At 41.6% G+C, this 20,574-nt stretch overlaps 1 protein-coding gene across 1 annotated transcript in view; it reads right to left on the bottom strand.

Moving 5' to 3' along the window:
• PDZRN3 (PDZ domain containing ring finger 3) overlaps positions 1 to 20,574 on the bottom strand; it is a 131,189-nt gene that overhangs the window by 109,340 nt on the left and 1,275 nt on the right. Inside the window, exons 2-3 of the mRNA XM_030283032.4 lie at positions 14,806 to 14,892; positions 13,587 to 13,694 (exon numbers count right to left, since the gene is read on the bottom strand). Of these exons, the coding sequence (XP_030138892.4) occupies positions 13,587 to 13,694; positions 14,806 to 14,892 (195 nt within the window). The remainder of the gene's footprint in view (positions 1 to 13,586; positions 13,695 to 14,805; positions 14,893 to 20,574) is intronic.

The following is a 20,574-nucleotide window of genomic DNA, read 5'->3' as shown; positions in this document are numbered from 1 at the left end:
CATCTTGCCCTGTGCTTTCTTCCCTAAAAAAAGCCTCTTCTGGAAAGATGCATGCTTTATTTTCTTTCCCTTTCTTATATATTTATTAATGTTCCCTTCTTTTAACTGTGAAGTCAAGGAATTATGTAAGACAACACCTGAATATACACAGATTTTATAACAAGTTAAGTGTATAAAATTATATTAGGTCTGTCTAGAAAGTCTCTAAATGTCTGTCTAATGGCTTTCCCTTAAGTGGCTCCTTTTGCTTTTTATTTCCTCCCATGTAAAACTATTCCAAGCACCAAAGTGTTACCAAAATGGAATCATATTTTATTGTTCCACTAATTTTCCACTAAGCTTTCCCTTATTTGTTTGTTGCTGGGCTATGGCTTTTTTCTTCTTCAGAATTTCAATTACTCCCCTCTCAGGGTAGGTGGTCTGTAACATGAAACCATCAGGCAATCAGTTTTATGCTTTCCTTTCCAGCTCCAGCTTTCTTTTCCCAAACAACGGTAGGAAATCCTCTGTCTGACACAGTACAGGATAAAGAAAAACAAAAATCAGACCCCATTTGTGATTCAGAGATAGGCTCAGTGCTCTTAATCTCTAAAATGCCCCGTGTTTTGATATAACAAAATACTTTAATCCAAAGGCAATTTAAATGATGGACAAAGTAATGGTTGGGAGAGAACAACCAAAATAAACTCGAGCTTTAGAACTGACCTTGATCTAGAATTTGTTGAATTTGTACATCCAAGCAAAAGAAAACTTTTAACTGTGGAGCTGAACTATAAACTTGAATAGAATAAATCTAGTTAGATCATGACATGCACAAAAATTTACATTCAGGGAAAAGTGATTTTAAATAACTTGGATGCCTGACAATAACACAAGTCTGTTGCCTCTCTAAATCACTTAGAGTGGTAGAAGTTTGTGTGTTTCAGTTGAAAAGTCATTACTCCAGGTCTCAAGCCTGTATCTACTCTGCAGTTAATGACAGAAATCAAAATTTAAAATTAGGACTAGAAAATGACTGCACTGTAACAAAATAACAGGAATATTCTGGGGAAAAAAAAAAGCCCAATGCTTTTAATTTTCAAACATTAAGATTATGTTGCATTTCATTTGCTTAAAAAGGAAATATGTAATACTTAGGCAGTGACATAATACACTGTGGTTCACTTTCTCCTGTCAAAAATCTGGTTTACTGGGAGGATAAAAGCAGTTGCAAATGTGGATATTAGGAACTGAAGGAAGCAGAAATGGAGCTCTTTACAACAACTGCATTATTACAAAGCGGGAGACTGAACTGAAAATCTGACATTGTTTTCCATAAAATTCTTCTCAAGTGTCAAATACCACAATTGGTATTCTCCAAAGATGAGTTAATGTTTTAAGTATTCAAAAGAGATGGAAAATACATTTGTGCCTGTTACAGACCAGCGGATTTGTCACTTGCAGATTATTTTTCCATGTTTATGGACCCTGACACTGAGCAGTGCCTAAGACCCCACTTGTTGTTTATCTAATGCATATCCTTTAATTTAGGCAAATAAGGAGCAACTTTGGCTGTAGTAAAACAAATCCCCCACTTAGCCTGAACATATAAAACATGCTTAAGTTATGCACTGTGATAGAGAATTTATGGGGCAGCTTTATCCCAGGGTGTCTGCTCACCTACAGATCCTATAGGCTTGCACAGAACCTCCAGTTCAATAAATAGATGTTATATAGTTATAAATAGTTCCAATAAATAGTTGTTGTAAATTGACTTTTTATCCCTGGCTTAGAACAGACTTTATGAATGTGGCCATCAGCTCCCAAGAACTCTCTTAGTGAAATCTTCACTGCTGACTTCAGCTAGACAGATATCAAATTAATCACACTTTGTGCTTTACTTCAGGGCAGCGTTTGCCTTTCCATTTTTAGCTACTTTTTAAATACTATCCCTGGCCCCCCAGTTCAATTTCCTTGGAGAAAGGCCTTGCATGGATTGAAATGTGGTTTGCAGTTAACATGTGAAGGATAGATACAAACAAAGGTATTTATTCTTTCAGCATCTTTCACTTACACCCTTAACTCCCCAGTCCTTTTTGCCCCTGCAGAAGATGATGTACATAACCTGATTGCCTTGGAATATGAACAACTGGGGGTGATTATGAGCCTGGTGGCAAAAAGCAGCCAGGACCTTTCCCAAAACCCCCATTTATAGCCTTAATTTGCATTTTCCTACAAGGATAAGTAAATTCTACCATGGTTTATCGCTTCAGTGACAACTCCCTTGAAGCAGCCATGATAATTGCATTTTTTTCCCGAAATGGCAGGAAAACACTTCCTAAGCAGTTAAAAGCTTTTGGGCTTAGCTTTTCTCCAAAGGTTTTCCAAACTAGGGGAATTCAGTCCTTCCAGTCAGACACAAACAAGAGCTAAGCACCCATCTCTGCATCTTGTCCATACTGAAGAGCACCTCAGGAAAGGGGTTAAACAACAGGAAAGCAAGTTATTTTTAGTCATTTGGGACAAAAAGGACAGAGGCAGTGACAAGTGTATCATGTTAGTTTGGTTCCTTTGTTCTGTAAATCTGTTCAAATTGTAACACAGCATTCCAAGCAAGCAGAAAGTTTAAATGATGAGTGTCACTCCAGTCTGGAGGGCTTTTCCCTTACATTGTGCACAAAATTCATTTCATCCCAAAAGAAACTTCACAGCATCTTCTCAGCCTCCTATTTCTACCTGAGATACTAAAAGAGCCACAGAGGTACTGAGTCACTGAAGTGTTTCTCATTAATCTAACGAGTTTGGGTGTCTAACAAAGAGCCCCAGCAGGGTCTCTCTGCCACCCCTAAATCCATCCTGGGCTGGTAACTCACTCTAACATCAGCTGCTCAGCAATTCTGCAAATGCCTCCTCCAGTGAGGCAGCCAAAAACGGGGCAAAAATCTTGCTTTTGGGTCAACTTAGAAGCAAAGACAGAGAGCGTTTTAATTAGCAGCAGAACATAAAGCTGGCTAAAACTGAAGGAGAAAGTCCTCATTGCTAGAGAAAGGTTTGTAATAGAAATGGTGAATAATTCCCCAGCTGCAGAGGAAACTTTGTCTACAAAGGTTTTAAGGGGAAAGAAGGAGGCCAAAATGAAGGGAAAACAACGAAAAGTTGGATTAAAAAGAAGTGGCTCAGTATGTACTGGCTCCTTCAAACACAGGAAGGAATCGCAGGGCTGGCTGTGTGAACGCTGAAATTAAAACAAGAGATGCTAGCAGGACACTCTGAGCTGTGAGTGCAGCTAAGACAGCTCAGTGCATCTGTTCAGCACCCAGGGGCCAGGCTTGCACTCCAAAATGAGAGTTAGGGTTCCTGACAAGCTAGCAGAAAAAGGGAATTGCACTAGCAGAGAAAATACAAAAGTGAGAATTACATAAATTCACATTTTATTCCTATTTTATCGTGGTTAAGAGAACTGGCTCAGCTGAAGTATGGGAACGTAACTGGGTGTAAGGCAGTGACTGGCTCCAAGAGGTGCAGCTTCCCTGGGCGCCAGCAGGCTTGGCTTTTCAGCAACATTTCATATTCCATGATATTATCATCACTTGGCTTTGTTTGTTTGGCTTTGGGATGAAGCAAGCTTTAAAGAGTCTGACACACACTTTTTTTTTTTTTTCTTTCATTCGACCATTTAAGCCTTCCTTGTAACTATAGACAGCAGATTTCTTTAAAACTTAAAAAAGAGGAATGAATTCTGAATGAGGTACAAGGGAGAGATAAATAAATATGCAGTCAGTGGAGTATCCTGACAAAACAAATATTTTTTTTTTCTTTGCAAGAAAGTTGCTTGGAAAAAAAGTTCTGTACAGAAAAGGGGTTATTTGTTCTTAGTTTTGATGAAGATGATCAACTTGGGGTTTTTTTGCTAAAGGAAACAACTGGGCAGAAAGCAATTTCATCTCCATATGTCACACATCTAGAAGAGGATGACAATTTTCAGTTTCCAGTTTCCATCTCCTCTGATTGCAGATCAAGTTGGGTCCTTGGGGATTTCCAAAGAGGACCTGGTCTGAGCCAACAGTCTGTGTCCAGTTTACATCTGGAGTGGCCACAGAAGACTTGTCCTCCCACCATGACCTCGTCCTTGGCAAACCACAATGTTCCTCCATCCAAACCCATGCTCCCAGAAATACAGGCCCTAAATCCCCATCATTTCAGCCACAAAATATTTTTTTTTTTTGTCCATGGTGTGGCTTCTTATAAACAGTAACAGAGCTTGAAGTAGCAAAAATACAAATAATCACCTTATTCACAAACTGATGAAAGCTCTGCCCAGAGCCCCTCACCATTTGCTGTCAGATTTTGGGCTTGAGAAAAGAGGCTTGTTAAAAGAAAGGAGAAAAAGATTTCTGTTTAGGAATCAAGTTAGAGAAAAACATTTTGGAGAAGGCTGCAAGGGTGGAGATCAGATGATCTTTGTGTGTTTCTTTAGGAGGAAAAAGAAGTTATGCAATTCCAAGCAGTCATGTGGTATGGCAGCTGCTAAAGTTACTGCTAATTTTTATTAGAGCTGGCCAGAAACAGAAAAAGGTCTGCTTTATAAGCAAGACCTTTTAAGAAGTAAACTAAATCTTCCTGAGCTGGGAGGCCTGCAGAACTGAGAGAAGGAAAAAAATAGCACTAAAAAGTTAATTTTTTTTTCTCCTCCCACCTTCAAATGGTTCAGGAAACATTTTCACTCTCCCTTCCTGTTGCTGGTTTCTTTCTCATATTCATCCAATCAATCAAGCAGATGTATAATATTTACCAGTTTTCAGCTCAAATTCCTGCTCAGCCCAAAGGACTATTCACGTGCAGAATGTGTGTGAGCTTTTATTCCCCCCAGGCAGACACGTGGCCCTGGGTCCAGGCTCTGGCTGACCCTGCTGGGAGCAAGGGCTGGATTAGCTGCTCCCCAAAGGTCCTCTCCAACCCCATTCCATGCTTGGAAACATCCAGTGATTTTACTCTGATTGATAAAATTGGAGATGGGATTCCAGTACTCCCAACTCCAATACCTTTATATGGCATTTTCCAGTCTTGGAAAACCTGTGCAGGAATTAAACTGGATCCCGAGCCAGGCTCCATCCCCAGACCTGTTCCTTGTTTTCAGCTTTGCACGCTTTTGTGCCCTTCAGAGTCATGTGGATGATGGCAAAAAATAATAAAGATTAAATTCAAATACTAGGAGATAAAATTCACCACACTGAAGAGACAAGACACAGCTCTTCATATGGCACCTAATCTCTGTCCAAACAGGATTAATTTTGTACTGCTGTTAAATGGAGCATGTAATTAATGTGGATACTCCTCTGGGGCTGTGGATGATAACTGTGCCAGTGGGAAAGGGAATGCCTTTCCTGAGAGCCACAGGTCCAGCCCTACAGTAAGGGATCTAGAAATTAGTGATTTTTTAAAGGAGTATTTTAACACCAGGCTCAATTAGACTATGGAAAAAGTCTGTTTTCCACACTCTGCGTCTTTTTCCACCTGCTTCACACAACCGAAGCACGTTAAATGCAGAATTTAGGCTGGAGAAAAGACATTTGCAGCATTTGCACTCTTTGGGATGAGGAATCCCCTGGTCCCTCACAAAAGGGATGCACACAGGGATGGGATGTGTCTCCACCATTTACTGCTCAGCCCACACCACCCTCCTGTACCACTCCTCCCTAACCCCAAAGGCTCAGCTTTCCTTTCTGGATGGAATATTCCCCCACACAGCCTTTAAAACCCATTTAAATTCCCCTTTCAGAGGTAAATTCTCTTTAGAGATATAAGACTTTACAGATAGAAGCTTCTTTAAAGATGGCACACCTTTATATGAAAGCCAACACAACACAAATTCACTTTGGATACTAAAAATGCATAATAAAAGTCTTAAAAGGAAAATATTGTTTTCATTTAAAAGCCTCAGTGATGAAGCAAAAATTTTCAACTGCTATTATTGTCAGCCCAGTCCCATTTGTATTTATGAGAGCCTAAAAACTTTACAAGTCCTGTAGTCGCACTTTGTAGTGGAACATAAAGTAGTCAGGTTACATTGTTTTGAAATTTATCAAAACATGTTGAAAGTAAAGCAGCAGCCAACAGTGTTGGAACTAAATTCCCAATGCTGACCAGTTGTCACCTCTCAGTGTTTCAAGCCCAAAACTTCAGTTCATTGTGGATAACTTTCATAGTGTAAAGAATTCTAAAGCCATAATTGCCATACAATTTGCTGGAGTACATTTGATAAACGTCTATTGAGCACTCTCCTTTTCCAGGCTTTCCTCTCTGGCGTGTTTCTTGTCCTACCATACCCCCATTTGGCAACTTTGCTAAAACAAACAAAAAAAAACCACACTGGAATCGATTTTGTTTACTATTAAACACCTTATTTCTCATTAAAACTACAAAGCCCTCTAGGCAGGAGAGACTTTCTTCGTCCTTCTCACCAGAACAGCACCACGCTCTTGTCCTGAAGAAAACTGAACAAATTCAATTTTTAATTCCAAATGAAGAGTTATGCAAATGTGACTCAAGTGCCTTTTGATAGCGCTGGTCTGAGCTTGCTCCTTTTGTCAGTAAATTTGCACTTACTTCATGCATATCTGTAACCCACTTGGCATGGTAATGTGCCACATATGTACTAAATTAAGGATGATTGTGCCTGATTGCCCAATTATGATACCGAATGTGTGAAAATAGTTGATAGGACATTCTGTGTGTTTTCTCTAAAAAGACTCCGCATTAAAAAATCTAAAAATAAAACCTAACAGTTAATCATAATGGTTTGGCTTGAAATGTGGAAAACTGACAAGATGATTTAAAATGCAAGGAATTGCACCACAAATGAAAAGATTAAATTATCCCATTGTTACATGCACTATTAGCATCCTTTATAATGGCCCAGCATTTGTTGGAGTCTGACACGTTTCTCTCTGATGAGCTACAGAGGATGAACCAGCTATTTTTCATTTCTTTGACAGAATAACAATTCCTAACCCCAAATTCTAGATTGATAGGTGATTTGTAATTTGAATTCATCACAAACTGTCCCAGGTCCCAAGCACCTGCAGCACCAGGTGCCACAGCAGGCTTGGAACAACCTCTAAGGCAGGCAGGCACCCACCAAGAGCTGGATTATCCAGGCAATTAGCAAGGATTGGCTTGATTTTAGCAAAAAATGGCAAACACAGCTGAGGGAGGATGGATGAGGGAATTCACCACCACAGCAGTCAGTGGAGTGAGTCCCTGACTTTTTGTGAGATTTGACTGGAAATTACCAAAGCAGTTTGCATTTCCTCTCCTGTCTTGCTCCTTGTGGTCCCAAACAAGTTAACCACACCAAAGAGAAACAACATTTGTTAAACAATCTGTGACTTTCACTGTGTTTTAAAACACTGTATCAGTAGGACTTTTCTCCCAGTTTTTCCAACCTTACAGTAATGCAAAGTTTGAGGCAAGAGGATCCAACCTGGAAAGCAAATTCCTCATAATTGATTCCCCTTTTTCTCAAGAGCAATTTCCTGTTTAACCACAATTCCAACACAAACATGAGCAACATTATTTAACTTCTCTGCAAGGACTGTGGATGCTCCATCCCAGAAAAAAATTGGCATTCCTCCCAATTCCAGCAGTGGCAGTTCTTTTCCTGATTTGTGCACAGTTGTCATGGTCCCCATCTCGAGAGCACTGATGGTTTTATGGGAGAGATCTCACGCTGGCTAAAGACTGAAATGATTGTTTTCAAGCAGACTGTGAGCAAGGAAAGCCAGAGCAGAGGGAAGTGCAGGGGAGAAAGGACTCCAAACCATAATCCCATTAATTTAAGATGTGTTACACATAAGGGATCTATTCCTGAGTTTAAGAGAGCTTTTTTTTTGATAACTTAATTACCTCTTATTCATTCAACACGCCCTTGAGACCAATATTCTAAGCTTCCACAGATTCAAAATGCCTACATTACACTTAGGGTCAGGATGATGTGGACTTCTATTAAAAAGAAGAAGGAACAGGATGGTGTGGAACTTTGAGGGGAGCCCACGCTAGACCTTTTCAAAAGTTGCAGCATGAAATGTGCTTATAACCTGAGCTCTGAAGCCTGCAGGTCAGAGAATGCTGGTCCATAAACTTTGAAACAAAATTCCTTTTTTTTTTTTTGCAACACTTATATTTTCATTCCATCCAATTTATCTTTCTGGCTTTGTTTGTGGGAAGAACAATATTACAGGATTTAGTGTAGAAATCCTGCTGTACCTCTTTGGTTCATTCTCTGGCTCATCCCCCTGCTTTCCCCACCTCCCTGCCACAGCTCAGCCTGTAGTGCTGGTATGAAATCAGGGAAACAAATTTATGAGAGGAAAAAATGCAGCGACAACCGAGGCCGCCTGTTTTCATTTACATTTTCCTCTTCGGGTTGTTATTATTACTCCCTTTCGACCGAGCTGTGGGATCTGTGTTTTAGCACAGATGCTGCTTTGTGAGACACCATTAACAGATATGGACAAAGGCCTTGGACAGTTTTCTGGGCTTTTTCCTCTTTTTTTCCCAAAAAAGAGCTGACTCTGCTGTAGCTGCACCGTTCGTTCCCCACAAATGCTCTCGTGTGCTTGCGTGTCCTGGCAGGAACTGCAACAGCCAATTTTAAGTCACTGTCTGAAAATGTTTTCTTCTAGAAAATTAATTCCTGAGCGTACGAAGCTGCACAGTAAATCTTGTTGGCAGAGCTGAGTTTTCCATTCATGACAATTCTGTTAAATCCATATCCTTGTCAGAGTTCAGCTGGCACGGAGCGTCCTGCGAGGAGCTGCAGGCTTGGGATTATCCTGCTGAAGCTGGCATTGCTTTAAAAAGTGCTCAGCAGCAAAGCAGGAATTGAAGGTGGTGTTCAGACAGTAATTTTATTGAGTGGTTGTGTGTGGAAGATGCCTGTGAGGGGTGGTAGGTGAGCAGGGCACCCAGGGCAGCACAAGGGTGCTCTGACAGAGCAGCAGCACACTGAGCCCTTTCAGCCACAGGCTCAGTCTGCTGGAAAAACGAGACCCATCACGCACCACCAGACCACAAGGAATGCTTCTTCTTTTATTCATTCACTCAGTTTTACAGCCATCCTCGCCTCACTTTGTGTCCCTGTCAGGGAAAGGTTCACCACGCTCCTGCCACTGTCCTTTCCTGCCATTCCTGATGGATTTCTCTGCGCTGATGTGACTTTTCAGAGGCTGTGCTGTGAACACAGCTACCAAATTAATCTCCCTGAAATCCACCTAACCCCCTCCTGTGAGCAGAAAGTGGCTCTGCCAAAACACCACACTTACTGTGGGGCGAACAGGGAGCCCGCAGCAAACGGCAAATTTTGTTTGTACATCCACAAGATTTGCTAAAAAGTTTCATTGTTCTCGTGTGTAATCTGTGAAGAAATGCACGTCCTGGAAAAGCAGCCTGTAATTTGTAGCACATGAGTGTGCTTTGGGGAAAATCAATCAAATGAACTAAGACGTGTTCTCAACTCCTAAACTAATGATCCTTCCTGTGAGCAGCATGAAACAGCGGGCGAGTCCCAGATGGCATAAATCCTCCAGGTTTCAGCAAAGCTGTGACAGTTTATACTACCTCAACAGTACCCTAATTGTGCTGCAAACTTCTTAAGGTGGCGAGCAGGCAGCCTTTTCAAAAGCCTCCTTCTTCCCAAGCAGTCCCAGGGCTAAACAAACAGGTTTACCAGTTAGTGAGAAGAGAATGCCGGATTTAATTTATACTCTTTCAGGGATGATGTGCTTAAAAATAATAACTCTGAAAATCTGATTTTGTCTTAAGAAATGCCAAGCAGCTGTGTAGAGGCATTCAGGGCTGGGACCTGAACCAACTTCTGTTGAGAGAGGAAATTAGGACCATTTTGTTACCCTGACAAAAATGAAATCTATGAGAACAGTAATTCCTTTGCAGAAAGAAATCAATAGTTTCAGCATGTTTTTAACGTGGCAATTTGCTGTGGAACATCTTAACAATACCTCAGTATATCACCAGTTTAAATCAGCTGCTGGCTTTGAGAGTACAAGTACAGAACTGCATGAAAAATCTGCAGTCAAAGCAGAAGAAATCTCCCAGAATTTTGACTTCCTCACTCCTAACGTCACCGTGAAAAATCTGAGAACAGACACGGGTAAGAAGAAGCTTTGGTTTACATAGAGAAGTTACAAAACCACCAAAATCCAAATCTTTAACCCTAATCTGGCAAGAACTTCAAGAACTTCTTTCCTCCTGTGCCTCAGATTACCCATTTACAGAGTAAGGGTATAATTAAACAGTGAGGAGAAATTATTAAGCAGTTAATAGCCACAACATGATCTTCATGGTCATATGTAAGCACTAAGTATCATTATTCAACAGATTCTGTAAAAGAAAATACAAGAAAAGGCTATTTCTCTGTATTTGCTACATGCTGCTCTGATGACTGAGTAGCACAGACCATGCAACATTCATCTTGGTTTTTGTCATTTAGTAGTAGCAGCATAGACCTCACAGTGCCATTACTTATTTCAGTGATATGAAAACGGCCAAAAATTGCTTTTAAAGAAAATTCAAGTCAATTCTTAAATCTGATTCAATTTGCATTTAACCTTCTGAAAAATGCAGAACAGGAAATCCAAATTACACAAGCAAAATATATTTAAAAATTATCTCTGACATAATTCCAAGGTTATCTCTGGATCAAATTGTCAGGGGATAAAATTTGCAAGCAAACAGCAATAAAAACCTGCTTCTGCTATCAGCTCTGAACAGTACCCTGATGTGTCTGTATTTCACTCTGCCTAATCCTTGATCAGTAATTAGAAATGTTGTGGCAGTTCTGAAAATGAGAAGTGATGCTCTTTTATATGTGCTCCAAAACACATTCACCAGAAGATCTGCACCAAAGAAACATTTGCCAAAACGAAATCAAATTATTTGTGTTTTACTTCATTGTAAATTCTCTATGATGGATGCTGGAATTAATTAGGGAGATGTTATGCTCAGCATCTTATACTGGAATAAGAATTCTTTGTGGAAGAGTCTATTTAGAATCATGCTGATGATATATAAAACCTTAATATTGAATGAACAAGTTGAAGAAGTTCTAGATAGCTAAATTCAGTTCTAGGGAAGTAAGTTGCCATCTTTCCTCACCATTTTTTATGCATTTGAAAGGAAATGTGACCTGCTAGGATGCTCTGCTCTGTGCCAAGTTCTCCAGCTGTGTCCTCCTAGTTACAGCTACATCTGTAAATAATTTTTGAGTCAAACTCCCAAATCAACTTTGACAGAGTGGAGGTTATAAAAAAACTTGCCTCTCAAAGGACACCACCAGTGGCCATTACTAATTCTCACCTAGATCGTTTACAGGTATTTCAGTTCTCTAAGATAATGAGACATCAGGATGGTGACGCTCACTTAGATGCCTCGATGCAGGAGGTATCCCCTTTTTCCTTATCCAGGGCAAGGATAGATAAAATGTGCTAAATATAAGCTGCAGAGAGCACAGGATGAAACAGCTGCTCTCAGGAGCTGGTGTCCACAGTATCTGTATTTTAAAGGGCTCACTTTTAGAGCACTCCAGTCTAGTGCTGTGAACTGGATGTCTGTAGTGGCTGGGCTGCATGAAACAAATTAATTTATCTAGAAAAGCATTCCATTAGCGCTCCTGGAGACTGCTCCACTGTGGGAATCAAACCACATTAGCTGGGCACCACTCAAGGCTTGGACACTCCTGGTCCAGAGTGAGATGCTGGTGTGGAGGTACCCAAAGCCAACCCTTGGGAAACAATGTGCTCCATTTACATCAGCATTCTGTGTATATTTAGAGGTGAGAAGAGTGAATATGACAATGAGTTTGTGGTCAGCACAACAAGAGCTGTCAACACATGTCAGCCCCATGTCAACACATGGGTTCCTGCTACCCATGGCGTGTTATTAATCCAACAAATCCCTCTAATGTCTTTGTTCTGGGCTTTTCTCTTGTCTGAAAATGCAGCTTGAACTGTGCAAAAGGCTCTGCACAAACACAGCTGGCACAGGCATGGCTCTGTTCAGGGAGGGGACAGGGCAGGAGAGCTCACCCAGCCTGTCCCCTCGTGTCCCTCTCAGCTCCTCTGGACACACAGAGTGGCACTCCTTCCTCAGCCCGCACCAACACCAACCCTGGGGAGCAGTAAAGAAGGAGCAAAAAGTAAAATCAGAAGGAAGGAGGTCCTTTGTGAGAGAGCAGAGGGTGCAGAGCCCATGGAGGTTGGCTGCCCTCGTCCCCTGCACTGGGAGCCAGGGTCACTTCCACAGCTCACAGAGCCTGACCAGGACCAGCACATTTCCTAACCTTGGGGTATTTGATCTCCCAGAGTTTTGGTTTTCATACAGTTGTTTGGTTTATGTGACTGTGCACTACTTCAGAAACGGATGTCAGCTTTCCAAGGAGGCTGTGGGGGAATTGAAGCTTATGGGAAAGCTTCAGTTCAAACAGAATCACAGAGTTCTCACAAAACTGTCCAGACCTTTTCGCAATTATGTTACATCACACACAGGGTTTGAGCAACTCTGGATCATTTCACATTTCAAGCTCAGCTTCTTATCTTTTTATAGTTCTGCTACTGTGGCTCCATTCTTTCCCAAATGAAGAAACTTAATTAATATTTTATACTCTTACTAGATTGTGAATACAATTTGCCATAACAGTACAGAAAAAGCAAATTCTGTTGTCCCCTGCCAACAGAAAATCCTTAACAGCTGTTTATTGCTCATTTGCAAAACATAAGAGCAATGGAATTCCATTACTTAGAGAAACTGGCTGTTCCGTGATATCCTTGGCAATAAACACCACACTTATCTTTTTGAACAATAGACTCTCAAAGTTTCTGCTGCCTACAAAAATAAGACAGTGAGGAAGACTTTTTCTTAACTGCAAAATGCCAAACAATGGGAACTGACTCACCGTCAGCTGCACTGTGTTTCATGAAAATGAAACATTTTCTTTCTCTCTCTCCCTCCTTAAAAAAGAAATTTGCTTGCTGCAAATTTAGAGAAAAGTTTCATGCAACCATCTCCTTCACAGGAAGAGCTTTTTATTGAGGTCAAGACTTTGGCAAAATGAGAAGAAATTCAGACTGCAATCTAAGTAATGAAAGAACTCACAAACAACGTTAAAGGAGTTACTTGGGTTTATGATAAACCATAGAGAAATCATAGAGCGGAATTTTCCCTGACTTTCAAAACTTAAATACCAAGAAAAATAACATCGTGCTTTACACCACAGATATTTCACATATGGTTTTAACTAAATAACTTCCAAGTTTCCAACAGCTTAAAAAAGAACTATCTATGGCATACCAGAAAGATGCGAGCCCCTCAGAAAGTCAGGACATGCACATACCATCCATAATCTGGTTTCTATTTTTAGGGAAGGACTATACCTAAAGCCCTGGAGGTCAGCACTGAATCAAGCCCGGAATATTTTCACAGACAGATGTTCTAGACAGTGTTTACCACAGTCCACTCTCCCAAACCCACAGCAAACGTGCCATGTGAAGACCCGAGCTGGAGCTTGCACTATTAAAGGCAGTGTATTCTCTTACCTCAATGATCCTGTCGTGGATTTGCAGCCCTCCTTCCTTAGCAGCAGGCCCAGTGTCAACTATTTTGGATACAAAAATTCCTTCGCTGGATGAGCCATCCTGATTGTCCTTCAAGGATGAAAAGGAAAACACGTTATTGTCCCTCTCCTCTGCCCTCAGCTGAAGCTCGTCCATGTCACAACAGTGCACCTAATTTGAGAGAAATATTCTTACTGATGTCTTAATATGGAATTACTTTGTGCTAATGAGAACACCTGATACTCTGATTTTGAAAGATTAAGCAGCCAGGGATGGGCTTCCATTAGGTAAATTAGTTGTTTGATAATCATTTTCCTCTGACTTCCGCCAGCTCAGGAGTAATTGTCATTACAATTATTCTCACAGCAAAATCCAGTGAGACACAGCCTGCTTGCACATCAAACATAAGACAACAGTGCAATTTTCATTTTTAGTTGCACAGCTTTTCCTCTGGAGACTTGAAAATAAACCCATGAAAACACCTTACACCTAACAAGGTATTTTCATATTCCTGTGTATTGTGCTTCTACCAGTGCAGAACAATGTCTCAGAAATTCAAAAAACTCTAAAGAAAGAATAACTTTCAAGTGAATTCACTAGGAACAAATCGTGATTAATGTCAAATTTCTGAGCAGCCAAGAAGTAGTTCTGAATACTTTCTAAATTACTAGGACAAGGTATAATCCACTCCTTGATGTAATTAAAGTCATATGCAGCAGCTCCAGCCAAAAAGCATCCCAAAAAAATACATTAGTGAGTGTGTGGTGCAGGAAACATCTGCTGAAATCACAAAACTCAAAACCAAGCTGTTTAAGTTCCATCCCTTCACCTGCACAGAGGGCTGCTGGATCTCTGCTGGAGAGTAAATTTTATTTTTTTAGAATGAAAGGCACTAAAGTTGTGGCTCTCGGCCCATGAACTTCACAGCAGTATGGTCTGAGAAAGAGACACCGTGGGTTTTATCACTTTGGGAGTGGCACTGCTGTAGGATTAGGGGTGCTGGCTGTGATATGCAAGAATAAACAGGCAGGCAGAGAAAAGGCAGCATAGTTAATAGACATCCACACAATCTCAATGGAAGAACTGCTCTGAAAGAATCCCAAGAGGACCAAATGCTTGTCAGCAACATTTTTCCTCTAAGTGTTGACCTACATGCTTTTCCCAACTGGAAAGGGCAAACATATTTTAACAATTAACATACCACGCATGGCCGGCCACCAATAATATTAAATCCAAGAGATCCAGAGTCCCGATGAAGGACCAGAGTCAGTGCTTTAGTTTCTTCACCCTGCAAAAAACAGACAAACACCTTCAAAACATCGTGTGTAGGGGATAAACAGGACAGGTAATACTTCTACCCAGGGTATTTTGTTGGGTTGCTTTCTCATTTTTGTAAAATCCCCTTGTGGTTTAGAGACAAATGTTTGGAATAACTTTGCAGCTCCCAGTGGCTGCTCCAGCCACCCCACTGAGCTCCAGCAGCAGAACCTCCCCTAAGATTTATGTGTCTTTTTTATTGAGATCTACAGTGAGACACTTAACAGCAACAGAAGGGGTTTATATGCAATGCTGGTTCCTGCAACTACTTGACCCAGTCATATGTGATGTGTTATGTAAAATACTCCACGTTTCCAGTAGTCAAACTCTTTGACTTTTCCAGTGCTTGGGGGTGACTGAGCCTTAGGACTGGATCCTTGCATTGCCTCTCTCTCCTGCTGACTACATGACATTGTTGTAAGTGACATTGTTTTAAACAGCACAAAATTCTCTGCAGAGTTTTAGAAAACAGCATTAAACAAAACTGTGACAAATTTTGCCACAGGCCTGGAATGGCAATTGCTATTCACAGCACCTGCTATGCATGATTTTTTTTTTTCTCTGGCATTTTAAGATTAGCAAAACAGAAATCTCCCAGCCCTGAAAATCATTATGTTGATCCCCTAAAATACGAAATTCTTCAGTGAATAGTTTTCTGGACAAACAGCATACAACAAAGATACACTGGAAGAACATGTAATATTTGGAGGGCTCTGTTATCCTGGTCTCTCATTCCAGCTTGTTCCTAACTACAAACTCCTACAAAATATCCTTTATGACACAGAAATGCTGTTTAGGCCTATTACTTTTATGAAGAGAAAACTAAGTGCGTGAACTGTTAAAGACAACTAAATGTTCACATGTTCTGCCTTCAGTCTCAATCTAGTGTTGTTATTTACAGCACAATAGACAACAGCAGAACACTACAAAAAGCCCTCTGAATAACAACATTTAGAGATCAGATCAGTGTGTGCATCTAGAGATACTGATGAACATTTCTACCTCCAAAACCATTTTCTTTGTGAAAAAGTTATGAACTCATAAAAAGTTTGAGGAAGTTATCTTAAAAGTCTGATTTTCATAACCAATTAATGACAAAAATTGCAAGTTACATTGTAATTCAATGCAGATGGTTTTAGTTTGTGCATTTTTCTTCTGACATGTCAATTTGAAGTTGTCAATCAAATATTAACGTCTATTAAAGTCGTAAAAAATGTCAAAGTAATCCTGGATTACTGAATTACTCCCAGAGCCTTGGGGATGATAAGGAGGCCCAATTCCCTGCCAGTGTGAGCTGGCAGAGCTCCACTGACCGCACACTCCGAGGGGGAACTGCACCACCAGCTCCACCTGAAAATGTGCTTTACAACTTCTACGTCAGCTTCTGATCATTATCTCCCCTAATGATCGAGGCACAAAGAGACTTGGACCTGATACAGAGGAACATGAACAAACTCTGATTTCATTTGAATCTGCCTGCACTCGGCAGCACTGAGAACCAGGTACCCAGAAGAGAACTGAAAAATGAAGTAAAATCTATTTCCCTGCAAGTCTACAGACCCAGACCTCAGACAGGATTTCAAGGAACAAATTTCCAGTCCTGTGAGACCACTTTCAAGGACTGATGATTCTGGCTTTGAAAGACAAGCACATGCTAGCATGACTGTTTCCTTCTATTATCCCTATTTAAGAAGGCAAATCAATTAGAACGATCAAAAAACAATTACAACATTGCTCTCAAGACACTTTCAGTAATTAGAGTTGCCTATTTTCATTAAAGCCTCCTTATGTGGCTTTGATTTGACACTTTTACACCTGGCTGAACAAGCATTAAAGCAGGTGGGATTGAATCAGTCGGGTTGTGAGGGAAAAGAAACAATTAATGCAGCTTTCTGTAGGTACTTCTGAAAAAGTGCTTCTGTCTACAGGGGTTTTAAAGACATTTCTAGGTTTTTCTGGTGGCTTTGTCTCCATGCTCCAGCCCCACTGTGGGTGCAGAAGGGCCCAGCCTGGGGAGGCAGCAGCACCTCGCTCTGACACTTCTGCACATCTCAGCTCTTAACAACCCCTTCAACCACCTTCTCCTTCTCTGCACAAGGAAGCCACGATGTAAATGATTTTTCCAGGGCTCTGCCTTTCTCTCCCCCTCCAGGATCTGGCGTTCTAGCGGAGCAGTCATTAAACAGTGAGGTAACTGTGGAAATGTGGTGGCCAGGGGCCAGCCCTGCCCCGGCAGCTGCTCCGGCAGCAGACCTGATGGTTCCTGGCATCTTGTATTCCCACAGCTGAACAGAACTCTTAAACATAATTCTTGAAATTACTGCACTTCCCAGCTGAGTAATGTGCAGCTAATAGACTGCCTTTCCCTTTTGATAGCAAAGACTAATTTCTTAGGTGGTGCAGTGGCTAAGAAGGTCTGTCTGCACCAGAGGAGGCACCTCAGCTCCTTCTTCGCTGGGGAAAGGGCTGCCAGGACCAGCCTGGCCCATCCTGCTTGGGGACAGGCTGAGAAAAACACATCAGCTTGTTTTAAAGGACTTCACCTGGTTCTTACAGAGTTCAAATCTGCGTCACCACCACCACAGAGGTCCTGAATGTCAGATCATAACTGGTTCTTGCCTGGCTGATGCATTTAAAGTCAGTCCCTGTCTCTTCTGGTTGCCAGGAGAGGACAACAGTTTCTACCCTGGGCTGTCAACTGCTTCCGATTCCCTCTCTCCTTGCTGCTTCCCCCAGGACTTTGCTGGCTGTGTAAATAAGGGATTGACCAGATCAGCTTATCAAGAGGTGTGCACAGTGCTGTGTTTCACCAAGGATTAAGCCTTGTTTGAATTGTACAAGTTTTTTTCTTGATTGTTTAGACTTTGATATTTCAGGACTGACATGTCTGATGGAAGGAAATACTAATTTTGAGGGAGACACTCCACCTTCCCTCCTACTCCCTCCTCAAGCTCATCCTCAATAAACCTCTCCTCCCTCCCACAAGGAATAAAGTCATTCTCTGAATAAACCTTTGAACTGTACACAGTAAAATTAAAGTGTTGCCTCAGTGACAATACACACGGGTAACACAACTGGGGTCACTTAAGGCACATCTGCCTGCCTAAGGGGCTTATAAAATTGTGACATGCTTACAGATGAGTGTGTATATAAAAATACATATTTATTTATGTCTTCTCTCATTATGGTCATGGTGTTGTTATACAGCTCACCTCAGAAATGGCAGATGAAAGCACAGCAAAGCTGAGATTCATCCAGCATCACAAAGTCCATGCTAAGGTGAATCCCAGCCTGGGTCTCCAAAGCTGCCAAAAGACCACAAATTTGGGTCTTTAAAGAATGGTCTAATGTCACTCAATATGGTATTTCCCCTTTGACTAAGCATTTAAACACAACTGTACGTGGTCATTTCTTCTGTTTAGACTATAGGATGCGTGATCTGATTTATTCTGGATTGGTTCTACATCTGCAGCAACAAGCAGCCATCAGGCAGGAAAGCCAGAAAACCCCTTTTCTTATCTGCTGAGGAGCCAGAACATCCCACAGTAAGTTCTGCAATCACCACTTGTAAGCTTTGAACCCAGATTGTTGGTCTGTTAGCACAGACCAAACTACTACATCTGAGAATGTACAAAAAATGAATAATGGTCATAATTAAAAAAATGACAGCAAATTGGTTATTTCAAACTACCATATCTCTAATCCCTGTGTTCAGGGACATAATCCTTAGGAAAATTTATACGTCCTGCTGAGTGTTCCTGCACAGTCTGTGCTACTGTCTCTGAGAAAAGAACCCCACACTTGGAAGCCTGTCACAGCCCCAAAGAAGGAAAGCATCCCTGCACTAGGTGATTACCACAGGTCTTTTACTAAACTCTCTGTGTGACAAAGATGCAAGTTTGCTGTTTGTGCTTGCCTGGGAGCTGGGCAGCAGAGAGCTGTTAGTGTTGGCCAGCTGCCCCAAATGCTGTGAAAGCCACGGAATTGACTGACCGCTGGCCCAGGCTGTGGTGACACGACACCTCTCAGCTTTCTCCAGACTGGTGGCTGCTCCAGAGAACTGCACAACAGCCCTTTGTAACCCCAGCACAGGGGTCTGGGCCAGCTGTACCCATAAATCTGATAGGAAGTATAGCTGAAAATATGTGTCATGAACATTTGCAGCTAAGAAGGAGCAGCTCTCAGGATTACAGCAGCCCCCTACACCGTACAGAGCTAAACGGTGCAAACCCAACATCAGCAGCACCAGCCACGAAAAAAGGGTGGTGTGGGAATAAAGGAGAGCAAAGATGAGGAGGCAGGGATTGGGTGAGATGGTTTCTGACAGCAGGACAGTGTGCAGTGGGGATGAAGCTGTGTGCCAGGCTGTGGGAGCAGAAAGCCCACAGAATGCCATGGCAAAGTGCTGCAGGAAAAGGGGGAGACACAACTGTCCTGAATCTTGATATGACTGTGAAACCCCAATTTATTTTAATGGTATTACTAGCATTTTGACCAGCACACACCCAGTAGTGCCTGAAGTTAGAACAGTTCATTTAGTATCAAAATATTTTCTGGTTTGAGTTAGGAAAACAGGATGGGTTCTGTCCTGAATTCCTCAGAAGGTTAAAAAAAAAAAAAAAAAGATCCTCTGACATGAAGCTTTATTTCCTTTACACAGCTTTTAGAGCCTCAACATTACCAGAGGTGTGAATACAGATGTTTGACAGTTTTGAACAGTTTAATACTGCTGTGTCTGTGGTAGCACATTCCAGGTCACTGGGAGGACTCTGAATGTCTTCATTTAAAAGATAATTGGCTTCCAGGGCTCGCCTCGATGGGGAGCCTCATTCCAATTAAAACTTGGGGATTGTTGTAGCTCTGGCTTTTAATTCTGGTCATTTTATAAATGGTCTAATTTTGAGGGGTTGAAATCAAGTTAATTTTTCCCTTCCTAATTAAAGAACCCTGTGTGATGCTGGGAAAGAGATCACAAGTTCACAGCAGATATCTTGTACATGGATGTGGATTTTACAAAGATGATGGCTGCAGATCCTGAAATAGCTGGCGAGGTGTCCGAGTTGCATCACAGCTAATCCCAAAGCCTGCATTTTGTAGGAAGCCCTATTGTGGGATGCCAGGTGAGCTCAGGCTCTGGAAAGCACCGGGCCACAGCAGCTTCTTCCAATTCACTCCACTTTGTGTGACTCCTGGGAGTCAATTTCTGCTGCCTTAATACCATTTCCAGCCCTGGAAATTCCACTTTTAGAGTTTCTTCGGGGAAGAGAACCAAGAGAAAACAGTAACACTGCGAGTTGTTACTTTTCTGTGTGAGTTAGAAGTCCTGCTAGCAAGGACGGTCACACTTTAAAACGTACCTACAGAAAGGTGTACCTACAGATGTACCACTTAAAGATCCACTAGAGAAAACGGCGTATTACCCCTATTAAACCCCAAAAGTCAAATATTTGAAAGGATTTGCGGCCGGATGGGCTCTCCAGGAGAAACCCTGCACACGGGAACGCCCCGGGATGCGCCGCTCACGGGAGAAAGTGCATCCCTAGGGACAAGGCGCATCCTTAGGGACAAGGTGCATCCTTAGGGACAAGGCACATCCCTAGGGACAAGGCGCATCCTTAGGGACAAGGTGCATCCTTAGGGACCAGGCACATCC

This window comes from Taeniopygia guttata, chromosome 12, assembly GCF_048771995.1.
Source record: "Taeniopygia guttata chromosome 12, bTaeGut7.mat, whole genome shotgun sequence".
NCBI lineage: Eukaryota > Metazoa > Chordata > Aves > Passeriformes > Estrildidae > Taeniopygia > Taeniopygia guttata.
Note: the sequence above shows the minus strand (reverse complement) of the source record. Positions and strands in the feature narration are given on the sequence as shown.